This window comes from Suricata suricatta, chromosome 14 (genome assembly GCF_006229205.1).
Source record: "Suricata suricatta isolate VVHF042 chromosome 14, meerkat_22Aug2017_6uvM2_HiC, whole genome shotgun sequence".
Taxonomy (NCBI): domain Eukaryota; kingdom Metazoa; phylum Chordata; class Mammalia; order Carnivora; family Herpestidae; genus Suricata; species Suricata suricatta.
Window position 1 is genome coordinate 85,110,757 of NC_043713.1, and position 19,998 is coordinate 85,130,754.

Sequence of the window (19,998 nt, forward strand, 5' to 3'; positions counted from 1 at the left end):
TGTGTTTCCCTGATGATGAGTGACGCTGAGCATCATTTCATGTGCCTGTTGGCCATCTGGATGTCCTCTTTGGAGAAGTGTCTATTCAGGTCTTCTGCCCATTTCTTCACTGGATCATTCATTTTTCGTGTATGGAGTTTAGTGAAATGCTACACTTTAAACACTCCCGCCAGGATGCACTTCTTCCTGCCTTGGCTCCAGGCCTGGAGACTTATTTCAGGGCAGGAAAGAAGCCCGGTTTTGTTCTTGGCCTGATTTGCCAACCCTTGATCCTGGTGGACTCTCCTTATTTGTTTATTATGATTATTTTTTTATTTTTTAGATTTTTAAATTTATTTTTGAGAGACAGACAGAGCACGAGTGGGAGAGGGACGGAGAGAGAGGACAGGATCTTAAGCAGCCCTGGAGGCGGGCTCGAACTCATGAACCACGAGATCATGACCTGAGCGGAAGTTGGATGCCTAACTGACTGAGGCGGCCCCTACTGGTGGACTCTCTTTCGCTTGAAAAAACCTTGTCGGGTCTGTGTTTTACCACTTGAAAGTAACACTTGCCTATATGTATACAAACACACATGCACATGCTTAGGTATATGCATATATATTTTTTATATGCATATATTTGAATTAACAAAATAATATACAGTTGTAGCAAATTTAAAGAGAGTAGAAGTATAGATATTAAAAGGTGAAACTCTTTCCCTTTGGTTCTATGGACACACAAACATAAACATACTACATGTATATGTGGGTATATACATAGGGAATCTTGAAATAATATCCAAGTAGGATCATATAGGATACAGTTATAATTTTTTATACTTAATGATGTAGGATGGGCATTTTCCCAAGTATGTTTATATTAGCCGGACCTTCTTTTTCTTATAGCTGCCTGTTACCCACTGTAAAAATGTGCAGTTTGGGGGCGCCTGGGGGCTCAGTCGATTAAGCGTCGACTTCGGCTCAGGTCATGAACCTGTGGTTCGTGAGTTCGAGCCCCACGTCGGGCTCTGTGCTGCCAGCTCAGAGCCTGGAGTCTGCTTCCAGTTCTGTGTCTCCCTCTCTCTCTGCCTTCCACCCCCTGCTTGCACTGTCTCTCTCTCCCAATAATAAACATAAAAAATGTAACAAGTATTAAAAGTGTGCAGTTTGTGTCGCCTCCGACGGATACATCTGTAGAGCGGTTTCGGCCGGCGGGTAGCGGTGGTTGCCCCAGTGGCAGCAGAGGCTGGCTGGGATCTGGGTGGGTCAGTGCTGCCCTAAGGGCTTCATGTTGACTAGCTCGTGCGAGTACGCCAGCAGGGGGGACCTTGTGCTCACCTCCCACTTCATATGAGGACGTTGGAGGCACAGAGAGGTCAAGGTCATTGTTCAGGTAGTTCAGTCAGGACGGGGCGGCGCCAGGATGCACATCTCGGCCCCGGACCCCAGCACGAGTGCTCCTAAGTTGTTTGCAAAGCATTGCTGCGGCCGGCATCCTTGTAGATACATCGAGGTCTGTGCATTCTCAGGAGTATTTCAGGAGGAGAGCTTTCTAGAAGCGGGAGTGCTGCGCCTTAGCATTGCCCTCACTTCGGTAAGAATTAGAGAGATGTCTGGGGGGCTCAGTCAGTTAAGCATCCGTGCCTTCATTTCGGCTCAGGTCATGGTCTCGCCGTTCGTGAGTTCAAGCCCCACATCGAGCTCTGTGCTGACAGTGCTTGGAGCCTGCCTGAGATCCTCTCTCTCTCTCTCTCTCTCTCTCTCTCTCTCTCTCTTTCTCTCTCGCCCTGCCCTCTTCTCAAAAATAAACAACACTAAGAAATCCTCTTTAAAAAGAGGAATTATGGAGATGTCTGAATGTCCATGTGGACAGTGCCTCTGGGAGGGATGGGCAGAAGCGTAAGTATCTGGCGCAGCCGGAGCGGGTCCTATGTGATGGCGCGTGGGCTCGGGTAGGCATGACAGGTGTGCAGCCTGCTGTCCGTGGGTGACCCCACGAGGAGGGCCACGGTCCTGGGAGCCCGGGCCTTCAGCGACAAGTGTGCAGCCGCGGGCTGCTGGCTTGGTGGTGACTGGGTTCCTTCCTAGTCAACACCGGCTGTCTTGGAAGAGCCCCGGAGCCGTGTGCCGGGGCGTGGCCAGCGGGCGGTTCGCCAGGGCGGGGGGTGCAGACTGCCACACACCCTGGGGCCCGGCCCTCATTCCTCCTCTGCTTTCCTTTCCCGTGCAGAGACCGAGAGCCGAGGGGTCGTGGATAGCCTCCAGAGGTTTTCCTCGCTCCCTGCCTACCTGCCCACGAGCCTCCACATCGCCGACGCGGAGGAGGCCTTCTTTCTTAAAGAGGCCAAGCAGGATGTCACGAGGAACTCCAGTCTGCAGGCTCGCGTCGAGTCATTCTTCATCTACCGGGCCAGGAGCCCCCCGACCGTCAATGCCAGCTACGGCCCGTTTTCGGCGGAGAAGACCATCCCCAGGGAGCTCCTGCTGACCTCCACAGCCTTTGGAAACATGGAGAAGTTTCCCTTCAACTGGAAGCTCAAGTCTCACCTCCTCGACAGCTCCATCTACTCCAACAGACCCAAGGTGCAGACCCTGTTCTACGTCACCGGGATGCAGTGGGGGGACGATGACCCCGAGGAGGACCTGCCGTGCGTCAAGATGTTCGCCTTCCCTGAGGCCAGAGAGGTGGCGGCCAGCTGCCGGCTGCAGGGGGCCCCGGGGCTGTGCGTTGCCGAGCTGGAGCTGCTGCCCGAGTGGTTCAGCTCCGGGCTGGACCTGGAGCCCGAGGAGGAGATCCCGGCCCTGCTGGGGGGCACCACCATGGAGCTCTTCTTCTCGCTGTACCCGGCCGACCAGGCCGGCCAGTGCCCGCTGGAGGAGGACGGCAAGTGGGAGACCAACATCCACTCCGGCCAGGACGGCCCCCAGCAGGTGTCTCCAGCCCGGGAGAGGATCGGGAGTGTGGTGGTCTTCCCGACTCAGGACGACCTCAAGTGGTCCCTGCTGAGCCTGGACGAGAACGTCGTCATCTCCGTGCCCCTGAACCTCGTCCGGGAAGGGGACACGGCCACCTTTTTGGTCTCCCTGACCAGTGGCTCTGTGGCAGACCAGTTCACCCTCAGGTAGGTGGCTTGGCGGGTTGGATGGAATGGAAATCAGCGTTCGGCCAATGAAGTGTCAGTTAGTAATGTGGCGTTGAGCGTCTGCTGAGTGCCCAGGGTTGTGAGGACACTGGCAGACAGGGAATGGGGACCCATGCAAGATGACAGAGTAAAGCAGGATATTTGGGGGTGACCCCTGGGCATCTGCATTTTCTATGAGGCCCCCAGTTATTCTGTTGTGAAGCCAGGATAAAAAACAAGTGCTCTGAGAGCAGCATTTCAGCCTAGGAGGTAAGCTGTCACGTGATACTCTGAACCTGTTGCTGCCGGCCTTGACTTGGCAGCCAGAATCCTATGTATGCTGCCCATAGACGGAAACTTTGTCAGTGAATTCTACCTCTGACTCCACGAAAGAGCTTTCTGAGATAATGTCTCTGACCTCTCAGGTTTTGTTTTCATCAGTGAAGTATCCTTTGGTCAAGCCAACCAGCAGTCTCTACATGTATGATGAAGACTCAGTTTTAGGGTTACAAAAAGTGGGGGGCTTCTCTGTGCTGGGGGACAAACCCATCTTCGGCTTATTTTGCTCACAAAGCTTCATGGGATACCAGCCAGGTCTGTGGCTCTGCCGTGGGGCCATATAACTTCTCTGGGCTTCTGTTTCCTCATTGGCAAGGTCGGGCCAATGATGGGCTGTGTCTCTCGGGGTTGCGCTGGGGATTAATCAAGTTAGTGAGGTTTTTGGAATGGTGCCTGTGGGTGGAGAGTCCTCACCGGGTGTTAGCCTGTGGTTACCTCCCTACGGCTCAGAGGCTGACTTGGTGCTAAGTGAGGCTTGCTTTGTTTGGTTGCAGTTGAGAAGTAGAGATTAATCGTTAATGGTGCACTGTGGTCCTTCTGATTCTGACGGAGGCTGATGTGCCAGATCACGCCTCTTTGGAGGAGTGTTCGTTCAGGCCAGTCGAATCCCGAGGCAGATCCCAAGAGGGTTTCAGAAGCCTGCAGGAAGCACAGTTCCTATTTGGAGCCCCTTGAGTTAGTGTCGGTGATAAGTGAGTCAGAACTTAGTTTGGACCCAGCCGCATGCTAGCCATTCCAGTGGTGGGGCTGGCATGGTCTAAAGCCCAGTGCTTGCTCTACACAGATTCCTTCAGCTTCAGATGCTTGTGATAGACCAAGAACAGCACAGGTCTGGCTTCGGCACTCATCCCACTGAGCATACCCCGCCTGCCCAGGCAGACATTACCAATCAACTGCAGTACTCCAGCACTCCTTCTGCCATGGCAGACATTACTAATCGACTGTAGCACTGAGTGGCGCTGCTGCCCAGGCAGACATTACCAATCGACTGCAGTACTCTAGCACTCCCTCTGCCATGGCAGACAGTGTTAATGGACTGCAGCATTGAGCCCAGGGGTCCCTGAAGCCCCTACCAGTTTATGTGAGGTGGTGTGCTTGATAGTTAACTTATTTGCCATCCTTGGTGTAGAGAGAATATCATTGGGTGAGAAGTTTGAGGAAGGGGAGAGCCGATGGGCTGGTGTTCTGGGAAGGTTGGGCGGGAAAGGCATTTCAGGCCAGGGAAATGGCATAAACAGGACTACCTAACTGTGATGGAGGACCGAGTGTGGTCGGGGACACATTCTAAGTTGTCAATATGCATGAACTCATGGGATTCTGACAACAAACAACTCAAGGAGATGAGTTCTGCCATTATCCCTGTTTTTCCTGAGGCACAGAGAGGTTAAGTGGCTTGCCCAAGGTCACACAGCTGGAGAGTGGTGAGTGTGCAGTGGTCAGCTCTGGAAGGCTCTGGGCGCCCTTCATTCCCGCAAAGCGCCCCCTTCCTGCCCGGCAGAAAGGAATAGCAGCCGGTGCACCCGGGCTGTGCGTGCCCACCAGCCATGCCAGAGTTGACGGTTAACTTAGGGAAGGGGAGCCGAGGAGGCCGGAAGAGGACCCCCGCGGGGGGTGCAGAGGGCCCCGAGGTGTCCTCCTGGCGGTGCACAGAAACCCCCAAGCCTGCTTCCCTCCCGCGGAAGTCAATGTGAGAGCTGAAAGGAGCTCTCATGGGGCCTTTGCCTTGGGAGGTGGAGCACGAACTGTGGGTGTGGAAACAGACTTGGGGAGTTTAGGGGTTACCGCCTGAGGTCGCGAGGTGGGAAACACTGGGCTTCGGGCACGGGCCGCGACCCTGAATCAGGAGCTCCCATTTGAAACGCTCTCCTGGGCTGTTCTGCACATGTGGATGGGGACCGACCGCCACCTGTTGAACGTTCCGGGTCGCATCCAGTCTCGTCCTCCCGCGTTCCTACGTAGGACTGCTCTTTATGACGCTCTGTTTCGTGGCCTGGGAAATTGCACTGAAATTGTGCGTCACCCAACTGGGCACAAGCGAGCTGTTTAGTCGGCGCTTGCTACACCAAGGGGGTCCGTCACCGTCGTCTGTGTTTGGCAGGGACTCGGCGGGTGGGGGTCGGGGAGACTGTAGCGGAAGCGCGGAAGGCTCGGGTCTGCTCGGGTCGGAGGCTGCTGGTGTGGGGAGGCTGGAGGTTGGCTAAGGAGAACTGAGTGTTTTCTACGGTGGCTTTTCCTGCCTGGCCCGGAGTTGGAAGCCGAAGCAATCAAAAAGGAAGCTGGCAGTCATGCGCTGAGTTCAGACCTCTCAGGGCTGACGCCTGCAGAGGCTGTGGTCTGGCTTTGTGTCCTGGACGCTGCAAGGTGGTGGAGCGGAGTTTTATTACCGCATTTGGTCCGGCGTCGCCTGTTTGCATATTCAGTCTCTCAAAATAAAACACTGTTTTTAGGCCTGGGGAAATGTGTTATTTCCCAACATAACCGATTGTCTGTTTTAATCATGTCTTTTATGAATGAAATGTGACAGATTTCGTTCTGGCTCAGTTGAGGCCGTGGATCAAAGCGTGAATGTGCGCAAGAGTTGCCGAGATCTAATTTCAGAGCGGAGGACGCCTGGAAAGGGGGCAGATGTGTGTGTTTTCACGTGTCCCGTCGCTTTATTTCCCACCGCATGTTGTATGAGGGCCAGTTTGAACAAAAGTTGAGTCGATCAATCTCTAATACCAAAATAGTTCCTGTTAAACATTAGTATCTAAATCTGGCCATGCCGTGAAAAGCCCTTCAGCAAAGGGGTGGGGAGGTGGTGGGGGGTGGGGGGGGGCACAGGCTGCTGGCGAGGCCGGGCTAGGCTGGGCAAGGTAGAGCTTTGTTACCCTTCCAGGAAGTTTGACATACTCTGAAACTTTCTCCGCTCCAAACAGAACGTCCCTGAGAGATCCCGGAGAAGTTTATGCTGATTTACTAAGACAGCTCTTTCTCAGCCCCCACAGCGAGGCTCCTGGGCCGACCTCCGATCCCGTTAAGCAGTGGCTAAGCTTGTGGACTCTGCAGCCAGCCTGCCTGTGTTCGAATCTGCCACATAGCAGCTGTGTGACCTTGGGCAGGTTAGCTAATCTCTCTGTGCCATAGTGTCCCCATCTACAAATGCGGACAGTGTTTGCTCTGAGTGACTATGAAGCGTCCACCTCGTGCTCAGACAGGTTCCTCCGTCATCGTTCTGCTTGCTGGGCCAAACCCCTAATAAGTGTGATTGGCTTTCCTCATTCTCCGATGCCTTCCGTATGAATGGCAGCAGACCCTGGGGGGCGTCCTTTCAAGTGTCGAGACTCGAACTTCCTCCATCGCTGTGACCTAGGTGCAAGCCAGGGTCCCCTCTCCGGCTGGACCCCTCCAAGAGCCTGCCCACCTCCTCCCTTGTCCCCTGACGTGTCTTCTTGAGCAAAAGCCAGAGTCCTCCCGGGTCACCTGTCTTTGTCATCTCCTTGAGCTCATCTGCTGCGACTCTCCCCTCCCCCTCTATCAGCAGCCGCCACCAGCATTCTAAAGGACCTGGCCCCTCCCCATTTAACACCGGCCGTCCCAATACCCCCTGCCCAGCTCTGGTTTCTGACATATCACAAAGCAGGGACTTTGATCTCCTTTGATGTGTCCTAGGGATCTAGAACGGTGCCTCGTACGTAGTAAGTGCTCAATAAACGTCTGCTGGATGAATAAACGAATTTGGAGATATTGCAAAGCATTGTTCTGGACGGAGGGTATGAATTGTCGGGACTGTATGAATTCATGATGTAAATAAATAAGTTTCATAAATATTGAAGGTTTGCACTTCGAGTCTCCAGTTCTGGCGAGAGGGTCCTCTCGGCTATAATGTGAGACTGGATTCACCGTTTCTAGTCAGATGTGGTCTGTCAGTAATTACTGACCTTCAGTAACTTCCGCATCACCTTTGGAATTGTTTTTGTCATGTTAGAAAGCCCCGTGTTCTGCCTTTGTAAGTCAAGTCACGCCGTAAGCCTTCATGCACTTTTTGTTTACTCTTTTTCTTTAAAATTTTTAGTGTTTATTTATTTTTGAGAGAGAGACAGAGCATGAGTGGGGGAGGGGCAGAGAGAGAGGGAGACACAGAATCTGAAGCAGCTCCAGGCTCTGAGCTGTCTGCACAGAGCCTGACGCAGGGCTCAAACCCACGAATCGTGAGATCATGACCTGAGCCGAAGTTGGATGCTTAACCGACTGAACCACCCAGCTGCCCCTTTACTATTTTTCTTTAAATTAAAAATACTTAAGAAACATATATGTTTAAAAAGGAAAGCTAATGTTTGCCACCATAAATAGAAACTAACATAACTTGTTCATGTGAAAGGGTATTATAAAAATGAATTTCAGGAACAACAACAATCACAAAACACTACTAACTTCTGAGTATGTGTCCTCAACCCACAGAAAGCTACGAACTTGCAGTCTAGTCTCTATTTAGAAAGGGGGTGAGCAAGTGCTGCAGGGAATGAGTTCACACTTCAAGTTCAAGTTCACGTTCTCAATGGAGGGAGACAGTAAACAAGCAAATGAGCAAAATTATACATAATTGGAACCCACACTAAGTGCCATGATGGAAACGAATAGGATGCAGTTTTATTTACATGTTATTTTGTTTAAAATTTTTTTTTCACATTTATTTATTTTTGAGAGACAGAGACAGATCACGAGCAGGGGAGGGGCAGAGAGAGAGGGACGCACAGAATCGGAAGCAGGCTCCAGGCTCTGAGCTGTCAGCACAGAGCCTGATGCAGGGCTCGAACCCATGAACCTTGAGATCATGACCTGAGCCGAAGTTGGATGTTTAACCAACTGAGCCACCCAGGCGCCCCCATATTTCCTTTGTTTTTAAAACATTTTGTTTTGGTATAGTTTAGACTTAGGGAGAAGTTTCAAAAGCTCCCGTCTCTCCTAATGCTAACGTCACACATAAACACAGAATGAATATCAAAACTAGGAGATGAAATCTTGGAAGAAACAAACAAACAAAAACTAGGAAATTACTGCTGGTACAAATTATTAACCAATCTACAGCCATTATTAAAAACTTCCAGGGCGCCTGGGTGGCTCAGTCTGTGACGTGTCAGGCTCTTGGTTTCACAATCTTACAGTTTTGTGAGTTTGAGTTGGAATCTGTGCAGACAGTGCGGAGCCTTCTTGGGATTCTCTCTCCCTCTCTCTCTGCTCTTCCCCCGCTCATGCTACCCCCGCCCCCCGCCCCATCAAAATAAATAAATAAATAAATAAATAAATAAATAGGGGCGCTGGAGGGACTCAGTCGGTTGAGCATCTGGCTTCGGCTCTGGTCATGACCCTTTGCTTCGTAGGTTTGAGCCCCACGTCGGGCTCTGTGCTGACAGCTCGGAGCCTGGAGCCTGCTTCCGATTCTGTGTCTCCCTCTCTCTGTGTTCCTCCCATGCTTGCACTCTGTCTCTCTCTCTTCTTTCTCAAAAATAAAGGTTAAAAAGAAAGTGAAAAAAAGAATAAACTTTAAAAAATCTTTAAAAATATAAGAACTTCCAATTGTTCCCATAACGCCCTTTATCTGCCCCAGGGTCCACTTCAGGGGCCACATTCCATCGAGTAGTCATCTCCTTAGTCTGCCGAATTCTGTTTCCTAGTCTTTTGTCCTCTCTCTCCTGATCTTCACACCTGCGAGGCGTGCTTATTTCTGAGACTATTCCCGAGCCTGGGTTTGTCGGAGGCTCTCTTGTGATTGGGTTGCGGACACGCAGATGGGGCGGAAAGCCAGTGAAGGGCTGCGTCCTCTGCGTGTCTCCTCCCCGGTGAGGGTGGCTGTGGTCACGTAGCTGACGTGTTGATGTCCCCGTTCCTCCACTGCACGTTTGCATTCCCACTCATGGTCATTAGGAATAAAAACATCTGGGGAGACACTTTGGGACGATGCAAATTTCCTTCTTCACATTCTACGTGGCTCATAAATTTCAGCATCCATCAGTGATTCTTGCCCAGGATCTGGTAATTTTGGTAAAAATGTATTTACTTATTCATTCATTTTATCAATAAACTCTACACCCAACACAGGGCTCGAACTCATGACCCTGAGATCAAGAGTCACATGTTCTACTGACTGAGCCAGCCAGGAGCACCTAATGTGGTAATTTTTAAATAAATCGATTAGAAACGAATATTACAGAGGGTCTTGGTTCTGCCCGATCACTTATTTGAATGTCTGTACAGACGTGAGCCAATAGCAATGGGTCACCAAACAAGTTGCTATGGCTTTGTCTGCTGGGAGACATTAATGGAGATCGTGCCCTTGGGGGACCCAGAAGGCTTTGAGGGGACGGACATTTTTGCCTCAAAGCATCACCTAGAAATGCAGGGTACAGAATAAGTCTCCGAGGAAGCTGTGTGGACAGGGAGTGAAGCCAGGGAGGGAGATCAGTGCAGTCTGTGGGAGGTAACCAGGGCAGGCTTCCCAGAGGAGGAGGCTGCAGAGGATGGGTAGCTTTTGATGAGTGAACGGAAAACAGGACGTGTGTACGTGGGAAGGACAATATGACCAAAGAGTGTGAGGTTTCCAGGACACTCTTGGGAGGCATGTTTCCTTTTTCTTTTTAATTTTTTTAAATGTTTATTTATTTCTGAGAGACAGAGAGAAACAGAGCATGAGTGGGGGAGGGGCAGAGAGAGAGGGAGACACAGAATCCGAAGCAGGCTCCAGGCTCTGAGCTGTCAGCCCAGAGCCCGACATGGGGTTTGAACCCACAAACTACAAGATCATGACCTGAGCCGAAGTCGGCTGCCTAACCGACTGAGCCCCCCAGGCGCCCCGGGAGGCACGTCCTCTAAGTAGTTAGGCTTAGTGGGGCTTGTGGTTGGATTTGAACTCCTCCTCACTGACTCTGTGACTTCACCTCTCTGAGCCTTCCGTTCCTCTCTTGTGTAATAGAACTAGTGGTAGCGCCTGTCTTTCAGGAAGACTGTGAACACAGAGCAAGATCACGCAGGAAGGCACTTGGCAATGATTTTGCCTGTGATGTTCAGTGCCACGGTCAGCAGCATCTAAGTGGATTCTGGAAGCTTCCTCTGTACCTGCTGCGGGGAACCCGATCCCCACCGCATCTACTTAATGAGCACCTGTCACGCTCCAGGCCTCCCATCAGACTCTGTGTGTGTCGCCTCCTGTCATTCTCACGCCAGCTCTGGGACTTACCTGTTTCCACTGCTTAGAGATCAAGAAACAGGCTCAGAAGCCTTGGTCCCTTGCCCGAGGGTCACAGAGCCAGAAGGTGATGGAGCCAGGACTCCAGCCAGGTCCACCCGCCTCAGAGCCCACACCTGTGCCATGGTCCCCCGTTTCAGATGTTAATCATTTCAGTGCTTACTTAAGCCAGCAGCCTGTTTGGTGAACATTACTCAGGCACCACAAATCCAGGCTTTATTAATTTTCTCCCCAAATGAAACTCCGAGTTCCCTTGTGGAAACTGCATAGACGCAGGTGCTCTGACACCCACAGTCTTGAAGTTTAGATCAAGGCTAGAGCTTCGAGCTGAGCTTTCGGTGGAAGAAGAAGGCAGGTGACCATCCCCGAACAAAGCAGGCCTTGCTCAGCACGTTCGGCTAGTTCCTCGGCGTGTAGTGAGCCTGCTTCTGTGACTTAGTCCCCCATGCGGGGCCCCACCTCCACCTCGTTTTCCCTCCCAAGCGCCCTGGAGTCTGGGAGCTTGGACAGAGGCGGCAGAATGAGCATCAGTATGAGAGGCTCGAGGATTCTAGACCAGGTCACAATTTTGGAAAATCAGAGTGTACCTAGATGGCGGTGGCGCCTGAAAATTTAGTGAGTGATTAGCTGTTCCAAGCCACGCTTTGATTTTTTTAATGTTTATTTTTAATTTTCAGAGAGAGAGAGAGAGAGAATAAGCAGGGGAGGGGCAGAGAGAGAGGGAGACACAGAATCCCAAGCAGGATCCAGGCTCTGAGCTGTCAACCCAGAACCCGACGCGGGGCTCGAACCCATGAGCTGGGAGATATGGCCTGAGCCAAAGTCAGAATCTCCTGATGTTTTATCGCTTTGACCCTGGAAGTTGTGCTAGGAGGTTGATCTGATTATATTCCGGGTTTCAAGGAAACCCAGCAGTCCCTCTGAGCCCATGTCTTCAGGCTGTCCTGTTGCCCGTGGGCATGGTGGAGCGCCAGCAGGAACAGTGGCTCCCCGTGTGCCAGGTTTGTGTCTGCCAGTGGCTGGTCCGTGACTGAGCCTGATCTTGTCCCTGGGCACCATCTCCCTGATCGTATGTTTGCAGGACTTGGCTCCAGCACATCCAGTGATGTGTCACTGGTTGATTGATTTTTGCGTGCGTGTGTGTGTGTGTGTGTGTGTGCATGTGCGTGTGCATGTATGTGTGTGCACATGTGCGTGTGTGCACATGCTTGTGTCTCTACCATCTGGTTTGGTTCGACCAACGGTAGGCATTTGCCAGAGACTGGACAGCACAAAGAGAGAAAGGACAAGGTAGCTGCCTTTTCCCCTCCTGCCGAGCATCAGAAAGATACGTGACTCCAAAGCCACCAAGTCAGGATCTGAACCCAAGTCTTTCAACTCCAGGACCCCGAGTGCTTTGCTACCATCCTCTGCGCAGGAGAGGCCACATCTTGAGATGGTTCTGCTGAAACATCCATCGGAGAGAATGGATAAACAACTAGCTAAATATTTATACCGTGACTTCACGTCACGACTGGTGGATAGATCTCTAAGTTCTAAGGCGAAGGGGAAGAGCAGAGCAAAGTACCAACTCACACCTACAGCAGGATACAGTTCAGAACATGCAGTGTAATTCTGTTTGCTGCATGTGAATGCATTCGAGGTAGTCAGTGGCCTAACACCTGCATGGCCGTTGTGAACACCAGCACCGAGGGGGCTGGGGTGAGCGCATCCAGGCAATGTCACTGTCTCTGCCTGTCTCATTTGTTAATCATGTCGGTGGGAGCTGTGGGTTTTCATTTGCACATTTTATCGTTCTCCCTACTCTTCTAGATGTTGGAAATATTTCATAATTATAATTCCCCCAGTGTTTTATTATGAAAAGTTTCAGACGTAGGGCAAAGTTGAAGGAAATTTATGTTGAGAATCCTTAAGCCCACTTAGACTCTGCTGTTCATGTTTCACTTCTCTTGCTTCACCACTTCCATCTCCTTCCATCAACCCATCTTGTTTTTTGGTGCATTTGGAAATAAACTGCACATATCCATTCCCTCTCTTCTACATAGTTCAGCATGCATATCATTAGCTAGGATTCAATGTTCATGTGATTCACGTACAGATCAATTTATGGCGAATTGCCGTCTTAACAATATTGAATCTTTCAGTCCATGAATGTGGCGTATTTCTCCACTTGTTTACATCTTTAATTGTCTGCAGAAGTGCTTTGTAGTTTTTAGGGTATAGCCTTGCATGTTTTTTTATGAACTATGTCCTTTAATATTTTAGTTTTAAGTAATACTGGAAATGGGGCTGTTGATATTATTTTTATTTCTCTAATTTTTCACTGCTATTGTGTACAAATGCAGCTAGGTTTCATGCACTGTGGGCTGCAGCCCTCCCAGGGTCACTTATCTTTGTCCTTAAAGTGTGTCTCTTGTAGACAGTACGTAGTTGTGTCTTGTATTTTTATCTATTTTGACAGTGTCTTTTTTAATTAGAGAGATTATTCCGTTGATATTTAGTGTAATTACTGATGTGGTTAGACTTAGGGTCACCATTTTATTATTTGTTTTCTATTTGCTTTGTCTGTTTATTGTTTCTCTGTTCTTTCCTTCCTGCCTTCTTTGGGATGATTTAAGTGTTTTAAAGAATGCAAGTTTAGCTTTTCTATAGGCTTTTTAGCTGTACTTTCTTTTTTTTTTTCCCCATAATATTTTATTGTCAAATTGTTTTCCATACAACACCCAGTGCTCTTCCCCATACGTGCCCTCCACCATCACCACCACCTCTTTCCCCCCTCCCCCTTCCCCTTCAACTCTCAGTTCATTTTCAGCATTCAATAGTCTCTCAAGTTTTGCGTCCCTCTCTCTCCCCAACTCTCTCTCCCTCCTCTGCTCCCCCATGTTCTCCATTAGGTTTCTCCTGTTTTCCTGTTAGACCTATGAGTGCAAACATATGGTTTCTGTCCTTCTCTGCCTGGCTTACTTCGCTCTAGCTGTACTTTCTTGAATGTTCTTAGTGGTGCTGGAAGAATTGCAGTATATACACCTAACTTTTCACATTCTACTTTGAGTCATCACTTCTATAAAATGTAGATAGTAGGTTCACTTAACCACCCTCTTACGCTAACATTATTTTATGTAGTTACATTTTAAAAGCCGTAGAAGACAATATCATAATTTTTGCTTTAAATAGTTTTATGTATTAAAAGGAAATTAAGAGGAAAAAGCAACAAAACAAAACAAAACAAAAACCCAAAATAGCTTTTTGTATTCCTCTAGATGTTTGCCATTTCTGATGCTTTTCATTCCTTTCTGGGGGTCTATTGTTTTCATTTGGTGCCAATTGTTCGCAGCATGAAGGGCTTCTCTTGGCCATATTTTCGGAGTACATATTTGCTGGCAATTAATTCCCTTTGTTTCCTTTGATCTGAAAATGTCTTTCTTTTATCCTCAATCTGGAAAAGCATCTTTGCTATTTATGGAATTCCAGATTGGAAAGGTTTTTTACCCCCACTTTTAAAGATGTTTAGCACTTTATTTTGTTTTAAGTTTTTTTTAAGTTTATTTATTTTGAGAGAGAGAGAGAGAGAGAGAGAGAGAGAGCGAGCGAGTGCATGAGACAGGGGAGGGGCAGAGAGAGAGGGAGAGAGACTGCATCCCAAGCAGGCTCCGCACTATCAGTGTGGAGTCCGATGTGGGGCTTGAACCCATGAACCATGAAATCACCACCTGAGCCGAAACCAAGAGTTAGGAGCTTAACTGACGGAGCCACCAGGTGCCCCAGAGGTGGTTAGCACTTTGAAGATGTTGCTCCAGCCTCTCTTGGTCTTCATAGCTGCTAGTGAGAAAACGGACATTTAATGGGATTGTTCACCTATAGGTAATGTGTTGTTTTTCCTTTTTATTAAAAACTCTTTTAAACATTTGTTTGTTTTTGAGAGACAGAAAGAGACAGAGCATGAGTGGGGTACGGGCAGAGAGACTCTGAGCTGTCAGCACAGGGCCAGGTGTGGGGCTTGAACTCACGAACCATGAGAACATGACCTGAGCCTCTTAACTGATGGAGCCACCCAGGTGCCCCAATGTGTTGTTTTTCTTTTGCTGCTTTGTTTGTGGTCTTTGCCTTTCAGCAATGCGGCTGTGACGTGCAGAAGCATGGCCTTTTCAAGTTTATCTTGCCTCGGATTTGTTGTGCTTGGATTTGTACATTTATGTCTTTCTTATACTTCCGGGAACGTTTTAACCACTATATGTTAAAAACATTTTTTTCTGTCTCTTTTCCTCACTCCTCTGCATGTCAATTATAGGATATCATTTAGATCATTTGCTATTATGTAACAGTTCTCTGTGGCTCTGTTCATTTTGTCCGCGTTTTTATTCTTGCTCATTTCACATTTGGATACCTCCTACTGACCTATCTTCAAGTTCACTGAATCTTTTCTTTTTCATCTCTATTTGGCTATTAAGTTTATCCCGTGAAATTTTACTTACAGATATTGTAGTCTTTAGTTCTAGATCTTCAATTTTGTTCTTTTATTATCATTTACATTTATCTCTTGACATATCCTGGCTTTTCATTCACTGAGAGCATGTTTTCTTTTACATCACAGTTGTAAATAGTTTCAAAATCCTCATCCGGTCACTGTAACATCTAGAGTTGGCCTCAGCTGATTGTCTTTTCGCTCTTGAACGAGACTCTGTTTTTAAATCGTTAAATCCTGAGCAATTTTGTGTTGTATCTTGGATATTAGCTATGTCAAGCCACGACTCTGGGTTTTGTTATTCTCCATGGGGTGCGGTCTCCTTTGTCTCAGCAGACAGTTAATTTGGATGGACCGGACCCGAAAATCTTTTGGGTCAGAACTCCATTCTCAGCATCAATGCTTTGTCTTGAGTGGAGATGTTTTGAGGCTGGTCTGCATATACGTTGTTCGGGGTTCAGCCACAGATATTGGCAGGTGTAATTTGGGCGTGCCCTCTCCTTCCAGGATTCCCTTATGTCTCTTTAGCCGCCTCAGTGACTACAGACTCAGTCCTGTGCCTCCCTTGCTGCCCTAGGCACCCCCACCCCCCATGCAACAAAATAAAACAGAACTCCTGCATCCCTTCCACAGATGGCACTTCGTCAGCCTCCCATGAGGACGAAGGCACCATCTTTCAGGGTTAAACACAGCAGAAATGGGGCACTCCCCTCCCAGAGCTCCCCACCACGATCTGCCTGTTTCTGTTTTCTCTCCGGTGTCTTCAGGTAGCTGTTGCTTCCATTGTGCCGAGGGGCTGCGCCGGCTCTCCGCAGGGCAGTGAGCTTCCCTCCGTCCTCACCACGAGCACGTGGAGCCTGCTTAAATTTCACGTAATTATTGACGGGACTGCATTGACACCTGCTCTTCTGCCATTTGCTTTTCATTTGTCTTCTTTTTTCCCCCCCTTCTATTCCTTCTTTCTTGATTTCCCTTGTGTTAATCAAATATATTTCATTATTCCATTTTAACTAATGTGCTGTGTTTTCTAAAGCTGTATCTGAATTTTCAGTGGTTGTTACAGGGATTTGATGTGCGTCGTTAACCTTATCATGATGTGATTGGAGTTGATGCTTTGTTACCGTGGGTAGGACACAGTCACCTGGGCGCAGCATGGGGTCCTCCTCCCCACCCTTTGGGCTGTTGTCCTGGTGGCGTACGGATTCTACCGATACGGGTTACATTTGGACACTCGGAAGGTTCCCGTTATTTTGTAGACGCTCCGTGTGGATTGGTCTGGTGCTTCCTCCTGATTACCTTCAGGTTCCGCGTCTTTTACGTGGATGCCACAGAGACGATGCTGTGTTCCCATCGCATCCTGTTGGGTGGCACATGGTTTTCGTTCACTCTGTTGCCAGTGGGCTCACTTTGTTCACCCACGTAAAGTGGCATCTGCCAGCTTGTCCCGCTGTGAATATACTGTTTTGCTCTTTGTAATTAATAAGGATTTTGGGAGGAGTTACCACGACTCTGTAAACGGCTCATTCCTCATCAAACTTTCAATTTATTATTTGTTAACTTATATTCACATCAAATTATGATTTCTTCTCATTGAATGGCTGTGCCCAGTGGAGGCAGCGGGGAGAGCGTGCAGGGAGCGCAGGAGCAGAGAAACAAGGGCAAGTATTTTCCTCGGTGGCCACACCTTCTGTGGGGCACACGCTCTCCCCCCGTTGACCCTGCTGGGATTTTAGCCCCCAACGACGGCCACGGTCCTGGGATTTTAGGTCACACCACCCCCTCCCTGTATCTCCCTAGCATAGGTGTGGAATTGCTTCTTGCTGTTGCTAAAGCACGGGTTGCTTCGGCATTCACTGGTAGGTGTTTACTTTTCCATCCTACGTAACCAATTCTCTGAATTAGCCCCCCTCTGAGTTATAAAGAGTTGCTTCTGTTTCCCTAGCTGGACCCTCTTGGTCATCATTTCACTTTGGGACACTGACTTTGAGGTTGCCTGTGGGACATTTAGGTGGAGAAGTGGAATGGCCAATTCCACCTGTGGGTCTGAGGCTCAAAATCAATGTCTTTCCTGGAGATACACATTTAGGAATCTCTGGCAGTTTGATCAAAGTCAGGGAAGCCCTGGGAAGGATGAGATTTTTCTGAGTAAAAATCGTGAGAAGAAATAAAAAGGATGAGCCTTCAGAAGAGCAGTCAGAGAAGGAGCAGAAAAATAGGGGACTGTGACATCACACAAGCCCAGAGACAGGCAACAAGGATGCGTCAACAGAGGTGAATGCTGCCTGGAGATTGGGCAGGAAGCGACACCAATTCTTTGCATTTTGCACGTGGAGGTCGCTGGTGACTTTAATGAGATGTTTGATGGATTCATGTGGCTGAAAGCCAGACCAAAGGGCCTCGGGGGTCCATCCTGACTCCAGTTATGGTGTGTGGGGTTTTCCCCACTGCACTGAGCAGTTCTACGTGGCACGTGAGGGTCTCACACTTTCTTGTTCATTGCAGTCCCCTTTGCTCCCCGCTGCTGCCCCAGACGGGGGTAAAATTCTACACCTAATTCCAATGTGTGTGCGTGTGCATGTGTGTGTGTGTGTGTGTGTGTGTGTGTGTGTGTGGTGTTCCCCTCTGACACCAGCTGGTGTCCTACAATTCAACTCCGTTCTGACACTCTCCACCCGGAGAGCATCAGGAGGTCCCACAGGCTAAGGGCTCGGTCCCACAAGACTGCCCCTCCCCCACTGCAGATGTCATTTGCAAGTCCCCATGGTCACCTCTGCTCCTGCAGGTCCCCACAGCCCTCTGCATGGATTTGACTCATTTGCTAGAGTGGCTCACAGAATTCAGGAAACCAGTTTACCCACTAGACAACTGGCTGACTGCAAAGGACATTAAAGGGTACAAATCAACCAGCTGATAAAGAGTACGCAGGGCAAGGTCTTGGACAAAGGAGCTTCTGTCCTCACTGAGTTTGGGGCCCAGGGTGGTGGCCAGTAGCTCTGTTCTGTTCAGCATTCTGGAAGCTCTCCGAACCCTGTACTTTTGTTTTTTTGTGGAGGCCTCATTACATAGGCGTGGTTGATTGAATCTGTGGCCATTGGTGATTGAACTCAGTCTCCAGATTCTCTCCCCTCCCCCCGCCCCCCAGAGGATGGGGAAGAGACTGAAAGTTCCACCCTTCTAATCACATGGTTGTTCCCCCGTTAGCCAGCCCCATCCTTAGATGCTTTCCCAAAGTTCCCTCATTAACACAAGCTCAGGCATGTTTGAAAGGGACTTGTGATGAATCATCAAGATACCTCTATCACTCTCCCCACTTATGAAATCCCAAGGGTTTTGGGAACTCTGTGCCAGAAATGGGGACAAAGACCAAATGTATATTTCTTTACATTTTTTAAATGTTTATTTATTTTTGAGAGAGAGAAAGAGAGAGCAAGTGGAGGGGGAACAGAGAGAGAGGAAGACAGAGAATCTGAAGCAGGCTCCAGGCTCCAAGCTGTCAGCACAGAGCCCGATGTGGGGCTCGAACCCAGGAACTGTGAGATCATGACCTGAGCTGAAGTTGGATGCTTAACCAACTGAGCCACTCAGGCGCCCCGTATATTTCTTATTATAAGTCACAATATCATGAAGGCTGAGTGATCTGTAACATATAGCATTTAGGGATTCAGGTCAGCTACATGTAGGAACCCCAAAGAACAGTGACCTTCCCCTCAAGACAGGATAGATTTGGGGCAAGGCAGGAGTGTTCACAGGTACGTATCAATGGATCAAGGATTTCAAGGCATCAAAGATTCTATGATTCCCTTGACCTTTACCTCATTGTCACAAGGTGGCTGCCACGGTTACAGTCATCACATCTACAGTTCACGGAGAAGGAAGGAAGAAGAGAAGGGGGGCGGAAATCACGTGGGCCTGGGTCTGCCTCTCTTTGAGGGGCCTTCCCAGAAGCATCAACCAACATCTTTGGACGAAGCCTTCTCATGCTCAAGCCCATCCAGCACGAGTAAAGAATTGTGGGTGTTCAGTGGGGCATATTGCCAGCCCCTTGCCCCAAACCAGGGCTTTCTTGACAAGGAAGAAATGGAGGACGGTATCATCTACCACACACGACTTGATGGATGCAGGGAGGGCAGAATCTTCCAGCACCATTCCTAGTGTGTGGTTGCGAAGAGGAGGGGGAGGGGGAGGGTAACTGGGGACCTGGTGTACTAGGGGGCATTCTTCCCCCTAAAGCTGAGGGAAGCCTCTATGTGTCCAAATGTGGAATTGAAGTGAAGCTCCAGGTCCTGGTGGTGACGTGGGACTGGTGTCCAGGGGCCAGAAAGGACTCTTCTGTGCACCTCGTCAATTTCCAAGACAGAACTGGGCAGCTGTCTTACTTTTACTGGAATGGTAGAGAATTGTATTTAAAAGGAAGAAATAAATAATTATGTGCACAGTAGATCTGCTCCATGTAATTAATGTGGAGCTGGTTTATTTTGTTCTTTCCACATTTTGTAGTTGCCTGCCAATGACTTGGGCAGTAGATAGTTTTAGAGAAATTCCAAAGGGCGGGACTGATCAGCGATGCAGGCTCATTTTATGATCTTTTCATGCTGAGGGGTGGGGTTTTGTTTGGTGCCAGTTTCACCAGATTTCCAATAAAATGCGCTCTCCTATTCATCTCTCTGTTGGCTCCTTTAAAAGAAAAACACATCTATACCTCCATCGTGTTAAGATTGACTATCACGCACCGTCATTTAGGTAGATTTCATAAAACCAGGAGGAAGAGAGTGAATTATGTAATGGTGTAACCTTTATAATGTTAAGGTTAGAGGTAATTTTTAACTGCATTTCTTATTCTCTGGTTGGTCTAAATCTACAGAACTTTCTACA

The 19,998-nt window shown here is 48.9% G+C and overlaps 1 protein-coding gene and 1 long non-coding RNA gene across 3 annotated transcripts in view; one reads left to right on the forward strand and one right to left on the reverse strand.

Moving 5' to 3' along the window:
• LOC115277906 overlaps window positions 1-5,374 on the reverse strand; it is an 8,151-nt gene extending 2,777 nt beyond the window's left edge. Inside the window, exon 1 of the long non-coding RNA XR_003902574.1 lies at window positions 5,225-5,374. This is a non-coding gene — a long non-coding RNA (uncharacterized LOC115277906). The remainder of the gene's footprint in view (window positions 1-5,224) is intronic.
• Window positions 1-19,998, forward strand: part of TMEM132B (transmembrane protein 132B) — a 289,917-nt gene that overhangs the window by 85,126 nt on the left and 184,793 nt on the right. For both annotated transcript variants that reach the window (XM_029922313.1, XM_029922314.1), the window contains one exon: window positions 2,212-3,103. In XM_029922313.1, the coding sequence (XP_029778173.1) occupies window positions 2,212-3,103 (892 nt within the window). Of the gene's footprint in view, window positions 1-2,211; window positions 3,104-19,998 lie in introns of those variants that run through there.